General features: G+C 43.1%; 1 protein-coding gene across 5 annotated transcripts; it reads right to left on the bottom strand.

Annotated features, from left to right (window-relative positions):
* Positions 1-560: 560 nt before the first annotated feature.
* Positions 561-19,155, bottom strand: tmem68 (transmembrane protein 68). 5 transcript variants are annotated; one of them, XM_076078988.1, is made up of 10 exons: positions 18,970-19,154; positions 18,397-18,525; positions 17,211-17,384; positions 16,315-16,414; positions 14,056-14,223; positions 13,039-13,232; positions 8,599-8,659; positions 7,925-8,064; positions 7,402-7,596; positions 561-6,805 (listed from the first exon to the last, which is right to left on the bottom strand). In XM_076078988.1, the coding sequence occupies exons 2-10, from the start codon at positions 18,454-18,456 to the stop codon at positions 6,701-6,703; spliced, it is 1,197 nt and encodes a 398-aa protein (XP_075935103.1). In that variant the 5' UTR covers positions 18,457-18,525; positions 18,970-19,154; the 3' UTR covers positions 561-6,700. The 5 variants fall into 5 exon arrangements, with proteins under 5 accessions (XP_075935103.1, XP_075935110.1, XP_075935087.1 ...); XM_076078995.1 differs by having other exon boundaries at positions 7,450-7,596; XM_076078972.1 differs by having other exon boundaries at positions 561-7,596; positions 18,970-19,155.
* Between the last annotated feature and the right edge of the window lie 257 nt (positions 19,156-19,412).

Genomic DNA, 19,412 nt, shown 5'->3' with positions numbered 1-19,412 from the left:
AAAACCCCTCCCAGATGTGAAGACCAGAGGTTAGCCAGCTACACAAGTGCCAAACCTTGGTCAGAGTTTACAGAAGGCTGCAACAAGGAACAGATATTTTGAAAAATGTGACAAAAAGGGTGAGAAGTTGGTTTATCAAATACAATAAATTATAACTAGCACATTTGTCACGGTTTTGGGTTTTGTTTAGTTGTTTCTTCCGTTTTATTTTGACTATCCCTGCCTCTTGTGCCCTGTGTTCACTTCACTTCTTGTCCTTGTCTGTTTCCCGCCTTTGTGATTATCTGCCCCGCCCCTGATCGAACCCTGCTGTGTCTCATCACCTGCACTTAACCTCTTAAGCTCAGGCCCTATTTGTAGGCCTCTGCTCGAAAATGGCATACCCATACTAAGGAGACCACAGTTCTGTAACTACAAGGTCTATTTTAATAATTTTTGACGCTATAATCAGATCACACTTTGAGATTGTTCAGATGGGTAAATATTGTGTATATGTTGCTGGTTAATATAGTGCATGATATGATATTACACAGCTCAAATTGAAAATATTCAGGTTCGCCTGAAAAGAAAAAAGCACTTTTATTGATATGTTTTTGAAATAATGTAGCTGGCTGCCTAAAAACTCTCCCAAATCATAGCACAACCAATCAGTAGTTGTTGAATAAAGGTTGGCTGGGATAAAGTGAAGAATAAGAGGCTTTAGTACAGAGGTCACACGAGGTTGTCATTTTCGAACCAGCTGTTGCAGCTCTTACATTGTACTTATATACTATATAACTATATATTTCACTTTTTTTATCACTCATATTATTCAATACATCCAAATACAGCCGTTAGAAATCATTTTGACAGCAAGGGTGCTCTCAGAGCATGTTTCTGGCTGTCATCCATAGGATTTTCTCAGTTGATCTGTGTGTATGGGGCTGTAGCTCAGCCTATCATCGGTCGATTTCAGTCAATGAGTCCTCCTTCGACGCGTCAGAGTCTCAGGAAGGCGTGTGTCGAAGCGGGTGTTGATTGACAGATTTTCAGCGAGTAAAGTTGCAAGAAGTGCCGCGTCTCCCCGAGCATAAATTTCCGTTCGCCAGAAGTCTGACCACTCGCCCAAGCTGGATTGACCCCCCTTCTACAGGAAACAGTTCACAAGAAGACAGGATGCAGTTGCCAACAATGATTCTAGCTTTGAACCGGATAATTTTCGATGTTATTATTCTAATTTTTCATAAAAGGTGACCAAAAACCAACGATTTTTTTCGGCGAAGACCACTGCCATGGTACCATTGTCCACTCACAGCTTTCTACTGGTTCCACGGTGAGAAACCTTTCTGACAGGAAGTCCCTGGTATCTTGCACCTGGCATATTGGATGAGAAATGCAAAAACCACTGATTTCTACAGTTGACAGAATAAACAGAAGGAAGGAATTTACATGAAACATCTTAATAAAATAGATTTATTAACAGGTTGAAGTGTATCAATATTTAAAAGTGCAACATTTATATACTGACGTCATTTAAAAGACATGTTAGATCATCTCAACATAAATATGAAAACAGGCAACCGGTTCACAGAAGGAAAGCATCCAGATCGACTCAAAAGCACACTTGGTCTCACAGAGGCTTCTTTAGAAGATGAAATTAAAAAAATCTGAGTTGGCAGTGATACTTTGACAACTACGTGTGCAAAATCCATTTTGTTGAATCACAATATTTACATGATCATGCATGCACACGATAAAGTGATCGATCAGTATTTGTACGGATATGATAAATATTACAGTGAGACCATACTTGAGTTTCACGACAGGCTGTTTTTCTGGCTGTAAGAGCTCACATACAAACACACACAGGCCCACAAATACAGAAATCAGACCCAAATGCACAACAAGTTTTTCCTGCAGTGATCATTCAGTTTAATCCTATTTACTTAAATTGAGCTCAAGACTCTTTTGCAGATCATCATTTCTATTTAAAGGGAAACTTCGGCATTTTCTCATGTTTTTGTGTCTAGATTAACGGGAACGAGACGGTTCTAAATTGATTTTCCAGTATCGAGAGAGAACGCTGCAGACGGCAGCTGCTAAACATGTTGCAATGTACTCGCTCAGGGCAACTCCTCACTGTCAGTGTGCATCCACCGACAGGCTCAGATTGTTATTGCAGGTGTCTGAAAACATTATGGAAAGAATTCAGAGAAATAAAAGGGTTTCTTTACCTTTAGCTTGATTCATTTTGCACCTTTGCAAAGGCAGATGTCAAACCGTGGGCGGCATGTTCCAATGAATCTACATGTGGCATATCGGAAAGGGAGTCCAATCTGAGTGGCTTGTTGAATGACATGTTTTCTAATCCAGACAGCTGACAAAATACTGACTCGGTCATCTTAAATACAGTGTGTGGGTTGGTAGACACTCCAGATACACAGATGCATGTTCACAAGCACTAGAGTTATTGACGGTAAGTCCCCTTTGTTAAGTGAAGTCTCGCCGTGAGGTCAGAGGGACAGCACACAATGTTTTACATTCTTCACATTGATTTTTTTTAAGACAGGCAACCAATTTAAAAATGATTTTACTACTTTATACCTGCCTGTTTGAACTTATGAGTTATTCCAAAGTGAAATGTGGTAAGACAGCTTTGGGCTCTCATCTGAGCTGTTGGAACTGCCCGACAGAGGATATTCCGTTTTTTGTGAGCATAATTCTCCCTCTTTTACTAAATATAGTTATATTCTAGTCTTAGTTTAACTCTACTGCATCAGCTCAAACTGATGACTTCTCAGCAGCTCTAGAGGGCACTCATGTACGACGATGATTCATTTCATCATTGATCAATCAATAGATGTTTTCTTTTAATTAATCAATTTATTGTTTAATTTGTAAAATGTAAAAAATGAAATAGTGTAAAATGCATATAAGTTCCTGTCTTCATATGTCTACAGTCAGTCCAATACCACACATACAAAACAGAGAAAAGCACCACATCCTCAGTCACTGCAATTGCCATTGAATCAGAGTTGATCAACGGTTTCAGAACAATGTGAGAATATTTCAAATTTAAAAAAATGTATTACAATAGAGTGGTGCAGGAATGGTTCCTAACAGCCAGAAATGAGTCAGCATTTCTTCACTTCCGGTTCTCTTCTCTCAAAGTCAATGGGTTTTTGGTTAGATGTCTGATGTAAGGTCTGTTTAACACAAGCTTCAGAGATTTTAATGTTTTGTTCTATGGCATAAAGTACTTCAGTAAATATCCCTCTCATGAATGTTTCTATTTTCTGCAATAATCCAAGCCAATTAAAATATTCTATTTAGCACCGGACTGGTTTCATCGAGGTGCTAACTTCTGAAGTTGGCCTGCAACAATACGTCATTCTTGCAGCTCTGTATCAGAAGACACTGAAAACTCTAAAGTAACTCAGAGTCCTTACAGACTGGAGTCTGGACTTACACCAGAAATATTCGCTGAGTTCAGTGGACGGTTCATTGACAATAAAACAAGAAATATTCATATTATGAGTTATCTACCATATATGCCTGGGATTTAGTTCATTTTAAAGCCAAATTCGATTGGAAATATTAAATATTTGTGCAAAATAGAACAAAATTAGGGAAAACCTGAGAGGCAAGTAAGAAAAAGACAATCTGGTGATCCATTTTCTAAGTCTGATCAAAATTGTTTTCTATGTTTAATAAGACTTAACAGGTGAGAAAATGGTTTTGCCAGAATCAATATTCTTTTTTATCATCTGTGAAAACATGTATTTCTCTTGTCAGGATCAAGTGTTTGTTGTAATATTCATTTTGGTTTCAAGAGGCTAAAGTTCACCACTACCCCGTGTTCTAAAATAGGACTAAAAGCTTTCATGTGTTCTTCAAGCTTCTACAAGCACTCTAAACACAAAGGTCATATATTGTGAGTAAGAAAAAACTCACATGAAAAATTATGCCTAACAAAAATGTACATCCCACCTGTTTCACAGATGAAAAAAGATTAAGAAATTTAAAAAAAGATGGTCTCAATCTCTAGTTTCAAGTCTTCTTCAATACAGCATGATGTCCATTTAGAGTCAAACAGACTATAAAGCAGGGGATGCTTTAGGGCGGGGCTACACAGTGATTGACAAGTCGCTACCACAGCGGTTTTTTTCCATCCAGGAGTTGTCTGTGTTTGGGTGTTGTCACGGTGACTACGTCCACTTCTTACAGTCCATGGGTACTTCTCAAGTCTCTTAATTGCATCCCCGTTTCCCTCACTTGCGTCCTTTCCTTGCGTCTTAGTCCCTCCCACCAGGGATGCATGGAAGAAACCATGCCAGGAGAGAGGAACGAGGAGATATGTTTTAAGAGACATGAGACGTCCTTTCCTCAGTTGCGTCACGTGGTCTGTTACTGTTGACGGCGGATCAGCTGATCACAGCTGGATCAGCTGTCAGTCGGCTTTAACAGCTGGAGAGACTTTTGATAAGTTTGTGTTCACATGATCACTGTACTTAATAACAGTAACTAATAATACTAATAACTAATAAAGACACACAGTAATCACCACTGTAGAGGTGTTTCTCTCTGTAGTCTGTTAACAAACTGTGTCCTGTGTTCTGTTCATAAACGCAGGATCGATTTCTACCAGGGGAATGCGATCGTCTTATTTATGAATTATTTGCGTCTTTGCGTTTTGAAATTGTGACTGTGGCGTCATTATTAAATAACCCAGAATATGTTTATTGTTTCTCTTAAATGATAAAACTCATCAAACACTCAGGAATGATGTAAAAAGTGTTTCGTCTCTCCAGCTCTCTCTGACTTTAATTGTTTCCATAATAAAAGTTATTGAGGGAAACATCAGATCATGAAAACACAAATCTTTCTAATAAATGAAGAAAGTTGTTTGTGGTCTTTTTGTTGTTCAGACTACAATGAACATTTATTTAAACCAGATGTTGAATCACAAACCTAATTAAATATAAACTGTCAGTCAGTCCGATCGGCTGCAGCGTCCAATCACATAACTGATGAACAGTGAGGGGGCGTGTCGGCCGTTAAAAGACTTCCTGGAAGTCTGTTCTCGTGGGTCCTCGCTCATGGCTCCTCCGAGGTCCCTCCTCCATCCTCCATCCTCGCTCCTCCGAGCTACATTAGAGCTTTGGGACGGCCGTAAATATGGCGGCGCAGAAACAACTTCCGGTTCAAGCGAGGATCGAGGAGCGAGGAAACGACACTTAAGAGACTTGAGAAGTACCCATGTCATAAACACAGAAGAGAAAACTATTTTGATCAAAGTTAGAAAGTGGATCCCAGGATTTTTTTCTCACTTGCCTCTCAGGGCTTTTGTACAAAATAATAGGAACACCTTACAATATGATGTAATTTTATACAACATAACCTATAGCTTGACAAATTAAATACATGAATCAACACTTGACAGCCTCTGGTTGTTCTAGTTACTTTGTTCAGCCTCTGTTCATGTACACCAAGCCAAAAACTATTTAGACATCACATCTGTCACTGGCAGTGTAATAAGATTCACTATACTGTAGTGAGTAAAACTAAGGTTAGTGTAAGGAAGACAACCGTCTCATAGAACTGGGACTTTTTCATCACTGAGGGCCTGACATTTTGAAAGGTTCTTTAGGGAACGATTTATCCAGTCCATTCATTTCCTGGAACTTTTCTGAGTAAGTAAGTATATGTACCTATTGAATGACTAGTTTCAGGTGTTAGGTGTTCAGGTGATACATACCGTTTCATTTGAGTGTTTACATGTTGGCTGGACGAGTGTAGTTCGGTAGAGATTATAAGCAGTCATTAATATCCAGGGGGGAAAGAACTTTCTCCTTGTCCCTATAATTACCCACCCTCCGTATAATTATACACAGTTAGATTGCCCTTTGTTTTAATTATTGGGACAATTTCCAGTAAATTACAATAAAAGAAAGAGTTTGAGTCATTTGAGTCCAGTCGCGTCTTTGCATTAACTTTGTATGCAGTTGCACTGTGCGAAAAGTTGACTTTGCGTTTGGTGTGAACACACCATAACCACCGTCTGCTCCAAGCCAAGTAAGACTGAAGATGTGCAAACTCAAGGTTTATCATGACAAGCAAGTATCTGCACAGTCACTGCAATCTATAGGCATGGACAATACACCACATTTATTGACTAACCAAGACTAAGAATCTCTTGCTGACATTGTTGTACTTGTATCACAGTTTTCAAATAAGAAATTGCCTGAATCCCATATATTTACAGAGAGCATCTACAACGACGAAGTTCAACCCACCAATCAGTCCTAAGATCCATCTTCTATCTGACCATACAGTAATTAATCAAGATATCGGAACACAACAGATTAGATAGTGTGCCTATCTGTAATGAAAATATAATAATCCTTTCATTTCATTCGTTTGAGGTATAATTAATGTTAAGTCCAATATCACAACTTCAGGAAGTCTAGCTTTTAAACAGATTCATCAGATGGAAAAGGGAGTCGATGTCCGCAAGGAAACATATCAGAAACGTGTGATACAAAAAACATGTGGAACCTCAGCAGCTGCAGCCGGTGGAGTTCGGAAGCAGTGATGAAAGCTGTGCAAATATTCCAACATGTTCCACCAAACCTGTGCACACTGCAGCCGTCTGAGCCAATGGGACGTGTCGTTTTGGTCACACACTGGATAGTTTGTCTCCGTTGTTGCACTGCTGATGTTAATGGTCTTTGTGTTTGGTGTGAAATCTCTCCAACAAGGCTCTCAGGATGTTCCCTGGGATCTGCTGGTGCTGGTCTATCAGAGACTGAACTGCCTGCTGCACCTGCAGAGCAACAGCACTGTGTATGAATGGTTGGTGCTTTTCTCACAGTATTACAAACATCCTGCAGGACACCACAGTCAGAGTGCTGATATTTGCACTGTGCCTGGTTGATAGATAATTCAATAAATGAATGCAAGTTTGTTTACATAATGCCGCAAAAAAACACAAAAATGTAATTATTTTGTGTACACTAGATGCTGGGGGACTTTTTTATTCTTTTACAGTCTGGGATGAACTGTCCCCTTCCTAAAACTAAAACTCTATATATTGATAGTACTTTCCACTTTCACCGAGTTAAATCTTTCTAACTACCAAATAATCATTACATTTTACATTCTTAACCCTTTAAAATTTAATTTTTTCACAATGTGGGGTATGTTGATGATTAGCAACCCATAGTGGAGACCAGGAAATTAAGATGAAAAATTCCTTCCATCCATCATCTTTCTATTATCCGGGGCCGGGTCGCTGGTGCACCTGGAAACCCCGAGGCGTTCCCAGGTCAGACAAGATCTATAATCTCTCCAGCATGTTCTGGGTCTACCCCTCACAGCACTGAACCGCCTGTCCATCTCACGCTCCATTTTTACCCTCACCCGTGAACAAGACCCCGGGATACTTGCTCGCTTGGGGCAGCGACTCACTCCAAACCCAGAGGGGGCAATCCAATGTTTTCCGGCAGAGAACGTGACCTCAGACTTGGAGGTATTGACTCTCATCACGACCGCTTCACACTCGGCTGCAAACCCCCTGAAGGTCGCGTTCTGAAGGAGCCAACAGAACCACATCATCTGCAAAGAGGTGGGATGCTAACCTGAGGTCCCCAAGTCAGACAACCTCCTCATCCCGGCATCTCTTGATAGCTATCGGCCGATTAATCAGCTAATCAATTAATCTGCTTTTCTCCTGCTCCAAACTATCGTTATTATAACGACCTTTAAAACTCCACTAACAGTCAACTGTTCTAACTGTTGACAGGGGATTTATAATCAAATCTAATCGTGAGGCCAGTGAAGATTCACACCTCTAGCTTATGGCACCTTGAAGCACATTTTCAGAAGACTGTGATGGTCAATGCTCACATGATTTGAGGAGAAGAGAAGAAGAATGAATACTGACTTTCTCTGCCAGCTCTGCAGCGTTTACGTTGGGGTCGTACGGGATGGGGTCACCAAGGAAGGTCCGAAACTTCACAGGGAATCCACCATAAACAGGAGCAATGGGGAGGCGAAACCTCTCATACACCCAGCGGAAAAATCCTGAATAAAGAGACACACACACACACAGACAGAGACAGCATGTTACATGGAGAAATATAAAAAGAAGTCTCAGATTAAACTGCAGAAGATGACAAATGAACAGGTCACCATCACATTCATATTATATCATTCATTGAGTCCGGTCAGCACACTGCCCTTGCTACCACACTATTGTGAGGACTATATTTTTCTTCTAGTGCAGACCAAAACAAACTGAAAGTATCCACTAACAAGTATTGTGTGGCTATCAAAGCCTGATATATCGAGCAGCTACATTGTTGTCCTAAACTATTACCAAAACGTAAATGAGCCACACTGTAGCACTGGGGGACAAGTGCCTTCATTACCATGAACACACACTTGGATTATTTTCACACCCATATCCCACATACACAAATACTCAAAATGCGATGTTTCTCAGTAGATTATAGAGGAAACACTCTCCATACAGCTGAATGCAATGGCCTGTGCTGTGTCTTCCTTACTCAGCTTGGTGGTGCTATTTTAGAGATTTGAACTTGCTTCTACACTTACTGAGTGTTCCCAGCGATCTGAAGCCTTCCCGCAGATTTTGAGTAAACATTGGAATTACTGGCTGGAAGACAGGGAGAGCAAGAGAAAGAAGATTAGAGAGGAGGGCTTTCTACACCGCACATTTCTAACATGAATAAAACAGATGCTGCAATTAGACAGTTAATTATGACACTAATCTGGCCTTGTTTGTGTGTGAGGCACTAAGCTTTAGACATTTAATACATGTACATTGGCAAACTAACTTGTCTGGGTTGGCGTTCCTGGTGGGTTTTAGACAAAATAAGTTGCACATCCATGAATGTTTAGCTGGCTGTTTTTAGTGTGACAATATACAAATGACCACATGGTCATCTGATGATGAACGGCCGCATAAATTTGTGACTTATTTTGTACCAGCCAGAACGTTCGTCATCACACTTCATATGAACTTCTGCTGGTCAGCTGCATTTACATGTAGGAAACTAAAACATGCACTACTTGTTCGTATCTGCAGTGGGTAATTATGCCAGGAGATTCAGTATCAACTATCTATCCATCCATCCATTTTCCTCCGCTTATCCGGGGTCGGGTCGCGGTGGCAACAGGCCTAGCAGGCTGACCCAGACTTCCCTCTCACCGGCAACATGTTCCAGCTCATTCTGGGGGATCCCGAGGCGTTCCCAGGCCAGCTGGGAGATGTAATCCCTCCAGCGTGTTCTGGGTCTTCCCCGGGGTCTCTTCCCAGTTGGACGTGCCTGGAAAACCTCCAGTGGGAGGCGTCCAGGAGGCATCCTAATTAGATGCCCGAACCACCTCAGCTGACTCCTTTCGACGCGAAGGAGTAGCGGCTCGACTCCAAGCTCCCTCCTGATGACCGAGCTCCTTACCCTATCTCTAAGGCTGAGCCCGGCCACCCTACAGAGGAAGCTCATTTCGGCCGCTTGTAGCCGCGACCTTGTCCTTTCGGTCACGACCCAGAGTTCGTGACCATAGGTGAGGGTAGGAACGTAGACCGAGTGGTAAATTGAGAGCTTTGCCTTCCGGCTCAGCTCCCTCTTCACCAAGACGGTCCGATGCAGCGCCTGCTTTACTGCTGCAGCCGCACCGATCCGTCTGTCGATCTCCCGCTCCATCTTACCCTCACTCGTGTACAAGACCCCGAGATACTCAAACTCCTTCGCTTGAGGTAGGCACTCCGTCCCCACCTGGAGGGAGCAATCCACCGGTTTCCGGCAGAGCACCATGGCCTCAGATTTGGAGGTGCTAACTCTCATCCCCGCCGCTTCACACTCGGCTGCAAACCGCCCCAGTGAATGCTGGAGGTCACGATCCGAGGAGGCTAACAGGACCACATCATCTGCAAACAGCAGAGAGGCGATCCCGAGACCCCCGAACCTGATGTTCTCCACCCCCCGGCTGCGCCTAGATATCCTGTCCATGAAAGTCACGAACAGGACCGGAGACAAAGGGCAGCCCTGGCGGAGGCCAACACCCACCGGGAACGTGTCTGACTTATTGCCGAGAATGCGGACACAGCTCCTACTGCAATCGTACAGAGACCGGATCGCCCGTTGTAATGTGTCCGGCACCCCATACTCCCGCAGCACCCCCCACAAGAACCCCCAAGGGACCCGGTCGAAAGCCTTCTCCAAGTCCACAAAGCACATGTAGACTGGTTGGGCAAACTCCCAGAACCCCTCCAGTAGTCTTGCGAGGGTAAAGAGCTGGTCCACTGTTCCACGGCCGGGACGGAATCCGCATTGCTCCTCTTGAATCTGAGGTTCGACAAACGGTCGGAGCCTCCTTTCCAGCACCCTGGCATAAGCCTTCCCCGGGAGGCTGAGTAGTGTGATACCCCGGTAATTCGAGTACACTCTCCGGTCCCCCTTTTTGAAAATGGGAACCACCACCCCAGTCTGCCAGTCCATGGGCACTGATCCCGACCCCCATGCGACATTGAAGAGGCGTGTCAGCCAGGACAGCCCAACCATGTCCAGCGCTTTCAGCATCTCAGGGCGGATCTCATCCACCCCTGGCGCCTTGCCACCGAGGAGCTTTTTGACTACCTCAGCGGCCTCTGCCAGGGATATGGGTGAGCCTCCCCTAGATCTTCAGGCGCTGCCTCCTCTGCAGAGGACATGTTGGTCGGGTTTAGGAGTTCCTCAAAGTGCTCTTTCCACCGCCCGACGATGTCCCCTGTCCGGGTCAGCAGTTCCCCCCCCTGCTGAGAACAGCCTGGGGTAAGCCCTGCTTTCCCTTCCTGAGCCGTCGGATGGTTTGCCAGAACCTCCTTGAGGCCAACCGAAAGTCCTTCTCCATGGCCTCCCCGAACTCCTCCCATGCCCGAGTTTTAGCATTCGCGACCACCGCAGCTGCAGCCCTTCTGGCCTGCCGGTACCTGTCAGCTGCTTCGGGAGACCCCTGGGCCAACCAGGCCTTGAAGGTCTCCTTCTTCAGCTTGACGGCTTCCCTCACCTCAGGTGTCCACCACCGGGTTCTCGGGTTTCCGCCACGACAGGCACCGATGACCTTCCGGCCACAGCTCCTAGCGGCCGCGTCCACAATAGAGGCTTTGAACATGGTCCATTCGGATTCCATGTCCCCAACCTCCCTCGGGATGTGTGAGAAGTTCTTCCGGAGGTGGGAGTTAAAGACCTCCCGGACAGGGTCTTCCGCCAGATGTTCCCAGTTCACCCTCACTACACGTTTGGGCTTGCCGGGTCTTTCCAACCGGTTCCCCTGCCATCTGATCCAACTCACCACCAGGTGGTGATCAGTTGACAGCTCTGCTCCTCTCTTCACCCGAGTGTCCAAGACATACGGCCGCAAATCAAATGATACGATTACAAAGTCGATCATTGATCTCCGGTCTAAGGTGTTCTGGTACCAGGTACACTTATGAGCCACCTTATGTTCGAACATGGTGTTCGTTATGGCTAAACCATGGCACGCACAGAAGTCCAATAACAAAACACCATTCGGGTTCAGATCGGGCAAGCCGTTCCTCCCAATCACCCCCTGCCAGGTTTCTCCGTCATTGCCCACGTGAGCGTTGAAGTCCCCCAGGAGAACTATGGAGTCGGTAGGCGGCGCCCTTTCCAGGACCCCTCCCACCGACTCCAAGAAGGCCGGATACTCTGAACTGCTGTTTGGTGCATAAGCACAAACCACAGTCAGAGCCTTGCTCCCTGCAACCCTTAGGCGCATGGAGGCGACCCTCTCGTTCTCCGGGGAGAACTCCAACACAGCGGCGCTCAGCCGGGGGCTCGTGAGTATCCCCACTCCCGCCCGGCGCCTCTCACCCTGGGCAACTCCGGAAAAGGACAAAGTCCAACCCCTCTCCAGGAGCTTGGTTCCAGAGCCAGCGCTGTGTGTGGAGGTGAGTCCAACTATATCTAGCTGGTACCGCTCCACCTCCTGCACCAGCTCTGGCTCTTTCCCCGCTAGCGAGGTGACGTTCCACGTCCCTAGAGCTAGTCTATGCTGCCGGCGATCGGCTCGCCCAGGCCTCCCGCCTGACCCGCCGCCCGGTCTGCATTGCACCCGACCCCGATGCTTATCCCTGCAGGTGGTGGGTCCACAGGGTGGATCAACTATCAACTACCTAAACAAATACAAATATATTTTTCCATATTGACAATTTTCAATTAAAAGGTGCAATGTGGTCAGAATTTAAGTTTAAAACATCCATAAAATGAACTAACATGATCAACAGAATGTGTGGAGGTTACAATGTTGACGTCATGTCAAAGACGTCTATGTGTTGTGATGCAGAGGCATGCTAACTAGATCGCCCCGGCCTGTCCCGTCTTGTAGTACCACTTGTACCTCCAGGGGCAATAGTGAGTCACTGTAGCGTCCAGTCTGTCCTCAGTCCAACACGAGAGGACCAAGAAGTAGAGCTGCCCAGAAGGCTCGTCAGTCACGTTAAGGTACAGTGTCCGTGTACATTTTGATAGTTTGTTTATTGGATTAAATCAAAAGTGGCAGAAACAGAAAACAACGCATGTTTTAGAGATTTTTTTGCCTGGAGAGAGACATTCAGTTAAACCACAGCGCGGGCAGTCAGACTAAAACTAAAAATGTATCGGAAAAATGTGGCTTAAAACTGTATAAAAAGTCGCTTTTGACGCATGCACAACAGGGATATTGTGTCATTGATATTGACGTCCAAATAGAACGGAACTTGATTAAAGGTACGTTATTCTCTAGGTTTGAACATTTTTGGAAATATTTGAGATAAAGTTAGCACACAACTCAAGAAATATTATATATATATATATATATATATATATATATATATTACAACTCATTTTTGTACATTTTAATGCTGAAAATGTACATTCTATACCTGCAAGATTTATAATGTGAATGTTATCTACAATGTCGTGCACTCCAGGTTGAAACTTTGACAAAAGCCCTGACGGACAGTGACGGTAGATTTCAGGAAGCATAACGCACCACTTGAGAGTCGATGGCGACCTGGGCAAAGCCTTTGCGTTTGCCCCAGAGGAGAGGGTAGGTCTCATCACTGAACAGAGCTTCCCGCACCCCACCTGGAGAAATCCCCAACAGGTGACCACTCCTCAGAGCCCGCACACACTCCTCCTGAGGACCGTGGATCACACTGAACACCTCCAACAGTAACTTGAAACCTGGAGGAACGGGACAGGATGATAAAAGTAAGGATACATTAAAATAAGAAAGAGCCGAGGTGAAGATAAAAAAATTAAGACAAAGCTAGTATTTTCAAAAAGTGATTTACTGACAAGATTTCCTGACGTGTGTCGCGTACAGAGGTGAACAGAAGGGTGTCAGAAACAGACTTCACCGACAACAAATGGTTCTGTGTCATCAGGGTTTTCTGAATGGTAGTGCAGCTGGAGTCATTCAGTGACTGAACTGTGAAGGTGGACTCTTTATAGTCATATGCACAGCAATTACAGAGGAGCTGTTTAATGTTTGAAAATGTTCAATATTAATAAAGTTTGAATAAACAAGCAAACGAGCGGACAACACCGTGGTAGTTACCTGTCAATCACAGTAGCCCCGCCCTAAAGCATCCCCTGCTTTATGGTCTGTTTGACTCTAAATGGACCATCATTTACTAAATGAACATCATGCTGCATTGAAGAAGACTTGAAACTAGAGATTGAGACCATAAACTCATGTTTACAATGTATACTGAGGTAATAAATCAAGAGAGAAGTAGAGTAATTTTCTCATAGACTGCCCCCTGGTGGACATTAGAGAGAATGCAAGTCTTAAGACATTGGCATTGGCTTCACTCAGCAGAATCAGAGGTTGCCGCCTGGTTTCAACTCTTTAGTTTGGGTTAAGCCCTAATTTATGAGAAAAAAATCTATTAAAACAACAAATTGAAAAGCAAACCAAAACATACACTGAACATAAAAGGAGATCAGCAGTACTTGTGGGGATTGGTAGAGTATGCATTCATGTGTGAAACAGTGCAAGTACCTGGGACCTTGAAGAGGAAGTGGTCAGCTACAGAGTGGCAGGGCCGTCCCTTCTGGATGATGACATTGGCAAGAAAGTAATAGTAATCGATGGGAATGGCTCCATGATAGTAAACTATCAGTGCTGGTCCTTTGTCAGGGATCTTTTCCATGCCATGGATCTCATAACCTGGAACACAGAGTACATGAGGCATACATGTTATTCCATTAAAAGCCAATAAGTACAGGGATTTATTTATCTGGTATTGTGCCTAACTTTAGTAAATCCTAACATATCAGTTATGGAATTATTCTGCAGATGCTACGGATCAAAATCAGACCAAACTTTTCTATGGATAACAGTTTTTAGCAACGACAAAGGCCAACATGTGGCCTGCAACAAAATAGCTAGTTTTCCTGAAATGCCTTTTGCTACTGAAGCAGTTGTTGATCACTTGTGTCCCTTACCGGCCAGTTAAGAGAAGTGAGTCAGCAGTGAATGACAGTACAAAACAAAAAGTGTGAATCATTGAAACAATGACAGGTCATTGAGCATAGAGTCAAATATTAGCACAAGAAATATTAGGCTGCTGGGTCCAGTAGTATGCAAGATTAGCTGTGGACAGACAGACAGACACACACACGTGAACTCACACACAACTGAATGCATGATCTCCCCACAGGCTTATGCCTGGCAGAAATAATGAGGAAAGCATATTCACTAATTTTGCCAAAATATTAATAGCATTGAGAAAAAAAGACTGCAAAGTGAGAAAATAACTAAATACAGTCGATCCAAAAACAGAAAGTCCTTTTGTGACGACCCTCTCTCCCTGTTGCTCTGTTTGTGTGGCTGCTTTCCCTGTAGGTGTTGGAGGTGGGTGTGGCAGAGGGTCATCAGCAGAGTGGAGAAGAGTGTGTGCCAGTGCACTCTGTTTAAAACCCTCTTGAGTCTCAGTGGGTCCCTCTCTCCTTCCTGAGACACCATTTGGGTTTTGGTTGAGGTTTGTTTCTACACTATACAACATTGCATACACACTTTCCTCGCACGCACTCGCCTACACTGCTGAAATAACTGACTTCACATGCCACTGTTAGTCTATGTTTATCTCTTACGTTGCCTTAAGTTAATAAATAATTTATTAATTTGCGTCGTTGTGTGCATCTACTTTTTTTGTCATGGCTGTTCGGCCTGGTTTGTAACACTTTACACAATTCAACAAAACCCATATAAATCACCCTGTATTAAGTATATTGAAATAAAATAGGAGGCACATTATGATGGAATGTATTTCAAGAGGGGATAATAATGTGAGAGGAAAACGTATAGAAGTATATTATTTAAAATATTTGCTGATTCATATTTTCCATATTCTGCCCCCACCTTGTCATGAATCATCACGTACAGTAATAAATAAATCCAAAGTTAAGTTAAACAGCCACCAGAGGTTCCACACTGCTATACTGTCTCTGAACACAAATAGAATTGTGTTACAATGTGGTAGTGGGATATAACAAATATCACTGTTTCATTAGTATTACTGTGATCATTATATATGATACTTATTGTAGACACATTTTGTAACCAATTATGCTCCAGCCTATTTTCCACAATATTAGAGTAAGTAAATATGAATCGGTAAAAAAGATTCTGATGGGAAGTCATTAATTTTTAAACATGTTAAAAACATTGGGAAACTGCAGAGAATGAAATAAAATATGCCAAGAAATATTATAGGGTTGTCTCAGATGGAGCTATGGGAGGAATATGAATTGGATTTAAAAACCAAACATCTACACATGGAGTGATCCTTTCCACCACTTTGAACCAGAGATCTGTACAGCACGACATTACTGCAAACACAGACCCCATGAGTGGCACTTTAGTGCCTCTGCCTTTAACGCAGAAGTAACTATAGCTTTATCGTAACTATTCATATAATAACTAGCAAGCACAGAAAATACACAAACCCTGGTCTTTGGTTGGTTTTCCCTCTTTGCTCCATACATACATAACAATGCATATCCATGTTTTACACCAATACCTGTTTAGATTAATTCAAAAAAGAAATTAAAAATAAAGCATAAATATAAGAATATTGTGCTCAGGGAGAGGAACCACAAGTAAACACACATTAGAGTTGTGTTAACTGTAAGAAACAAGATAAAATACTACTGATAAACAACAACAACATATTTCTATTGCAAGGCAGCAGTTCTGAAGGGACGGAATCAAAAGGATGCCACAAATCTTCAGTAAATGAAGCCCATGGTGTCTTACCATGCCATATGGCTCCATGTCCGTCCCACAGAGTAGCCAGGGTCTTCCTGGCTCCGTCCCACAGGTTGTTGCAGTAAGCCTCCCTCAGCTGATTCTTCCTCTGTTAGAAGAAAACATCAGAAAAGACATGACCAAAGGACCAGGCAAGATACTTTTAACAACCTGGGCCCTGTTTCAGATAGCAGGTTCAACAAACTCTGAGTTTAACCCTGAACTCTGAGTAAACTAACACAGAGATGGGAAACTCTGAGATTTCAGTTCCAGAACAGCTGATCAGAGTTTGTTCAGTCAACTCTGAGCTAAGCTCGTTTATGGAGAAAGAAAGAAGCTATCGTCAATGAAGCTCCGATTCCACGATTCACCGTGGCAACAGGTACTTAGAAGGCAGAGCCTCCATTTGAATCCAGTGGAAGTAGAGATATGAATGCATGTACGATGTACAAGGACTGCGCTCATTTATCTTTAAACAAGAGCCGGATTCAGAAAGGCAAAAAGTGTACAATTAGGTTTAATTCAGTGTTCATTAATTCATCATTTACCAGACTATGATAAAGTGGTGGCATCTGGCTGTGTGTTAGGCTCTAGCCTACATCACATTTTAAATAGAATTGTTCAGTTTTAATCTGATAGCGACAAAACACAGGGACCAGCAACTGAAGATAAAAAAATAGAGTTGAAGATTGATGATTGTAAGCTCACAATCTGATCCAGTAAGATCTGTCTAATCATGACAGGGTATTAAATGTGAGTAGTAGCAACCATTACTTCTACCTAAAAACAAAGGAGTTCAATCATTTGTGGGTGCTTTCATTGCATGAAAGTGCATCATTTGGTGACTGACATGAACTGACGTACACTGCTGGCTCAGTGCAGATTGTGCAAAGAGCGGTTGCTACCTTGTAGACATGAAGGAAGAGTATGGAGAGGTAAAGGAGGATGACGATGAGGAAGGGCAGGATGAAGACGACGACCAGAGGGGTGAAGACCCACAGCAGGTACTCCAAAACACTCAGGTAGTCCTCCAGCTGACCAAGGCCGGCCCAGTCCTCCCACGCGTGGAACACACACACCTGTGGAACGCGACAGACGGGTCAATACTTCGGTCCAGACCGGCACGTCTAAACAGCTGTCGGACGGATTCCCATGATATTGTGTGGACACATTCGTGTTTATACGGAGCACATCTGGGGTTAGAAAACCAGATGTGTAAATCCGAACAAATGCTTAAACCCTGCTTTCGGATCTGCAATCAGTGCACAAGGATTAGTCGTGGTAGCATAGTGACTGGGTCGCAGAGATTTGTTCATACCGCAATACTTATAATAAAAGGGCACAGACTTCTTGACCAGAGATTTTGGTTCTATTCGATTCTATGACAAATGTGAATGTTTTAGTATCGTTAGAAAGACAAACTTACTGTCTTCCATTTGAAACCATTTCTGTTAGACCAACCTTTTTGAGACTGAGAGCCTCTTAATGGATGGAGACTAATATGGAAAGCTTCTTCTTTGATATAATTATACCAAATAATAAATTTGCTCAGTTTAACTTCAAATTATGAATATCATACATTTATATCATACTCTTTGGCTCCCTGTGTTGGCTACCTCTGTGTTAGGCAACGCAGATATTACAGGATGTCTTGGAATGCTACTAATTATTTCTGGGTTTACTATGAGCTCTATGGAATCAGACAGAATAATAATTCCAACGTTGATGCTTCCAGCACCCTAATAGCTGTTCACACATCAGGAAAATAGGAGCATCTTTGTGATTTGGGTGGACTGACCTTTTTCAGAGGGCACATTAAACAGTGCACACACACACACGCAAAAGTCCATGTTGTTGGCTGAAGAGGTGCTAGTTCACCTCCTGGACACTGCCTGGGTTCCCTTGAGCAATGCGTTGAACCCCAAATAGCTTGGAGCGCAGATTATGTGGCAGCCCCGTAACTCTGGCGTCTCTCCAATGAGTGTGTGTGTTAGAATTTCCCTAAGAGGGATTAATAAAGCTTTCTTTCTTTTCTTCTTATGAACAGCAGCCGTGTTGTAAGTGTAAATACTGAATGGACAGGGTTCCTACCAGGAAGGAGACAGTGTCCTCTGCTCCCATCAGACAGGACTGGTTCCCACTGTCTGACATCCTGCTCTGCGGTCAGCCTCAAGGAGAAGGAACACACTGCATGGAGAGCATCTGCTTACACACAGGTAACTGAGGGAGAGAGGAAAACAATAGCTCAATTACACTGCATTTAATTTAGCTTATGGTCAGCTGTCTGTGTTAGGGAAATTAACGTATATCTGAGGGTTTTTTATTGTTTGGCAATAAAGTTTTATTGAAAAACGTGCCTTTTGTAATAATATTTTTGAATAGAAATAAAATCGGGTTTGAATGGCACGAGAGTCACGACACCCATCCCTATTTGTGGCACTGAATCAAATGACAGCTGTTTTGCATATGCTTTCATCGAAGCTATATTTAGTGTTACACTCTTAGCAATGAGTACAGGAGCTGTGGTAAAACAGTGAGCTACCTAATGTCACGTTAACTGAGCAGAAGAGCAAAATCTGAGAGTTGACAGCAAGCCTTCAGTGTTTACGTCAACGGCCAAAGTCACCTAATTACTTAACACAGAATAAACACAGAAAACGTTACCTTAGACCTAGACAGCTACTCTGTGAACAGAGCCATGACACAACACGCCACTGTTTATTTAGTGTTAGCTATCCTAGCATAATATATATATATATATATATATATATATGTATATACATATATATATTTGTTAGCTAACAACTGTCCTGTCGCTAACTCCGGAACGCTTTAACTGTGACACTACAGAATGTTGCGTCCCCTGAAAACAGCGTTCAGATAGATAAGTTCCACTTAGCAGCGACAAACTTCCTGTTTGACACGTAGACTTTAAGATAAAAGCATAAAAAACTAAAAAGTACCGTTAATAATGTCATATTTTCTATTTCTAAAAAATAATAATATAACGATAAGTTTACGGGTCCAGCACTACTGTAGTAAACACAATCCAAGAAGTTAAAATCAGTTTGACCCCTGCATGCTCCACTGCCACACTTTTGTTCTGA

The sequence above is a fragment of the Anarhichas minor genome, unplaced genomic scaffold (genome assembly GCF_050575085.1).
Source record: "Anarhichas minor isolate MPS153535 unplaced genomic scaffold, ASM5057508v1 ptg000006l, whole genome shotgun sequence".
In the NCBI taxonomy this organism is placed as follows: domain Eukaryota; kingdom Metazoa; phylum Chordata; class Actinopteri; order Perciformes; family Anarhichadidae; genus Anarhichas; species Anarhichas minor.
Note: the sequence above shows the minus strand (reverse complement) of the source record. Positions and strands in the feature narration are given on the sequence as shown.

Coding starts and splice junctions, on each gene's coding strand:
- tmem68 (XM_076078972.1), bottom strand. CDS start 18,456: ATGTCAGACAGTGGGAACCAGTCCTGTCTGATGGGAGCAGAGGACACT. Junction 17,385..18,396: donor AGGACACTGTCTCCTTCCTG/GTAGGAACCCTG, acceptor CGCGTTCCACAG/GTGTGTGTGTTCCACGCGTG. Junction 13,233..14,055: donor CTTCCTCTTCAAGGTCCCAG/GTACTTGCACTG, acceptor CCGTTCCTCCAG/GTTTCAAGTTACTGTTGGAG.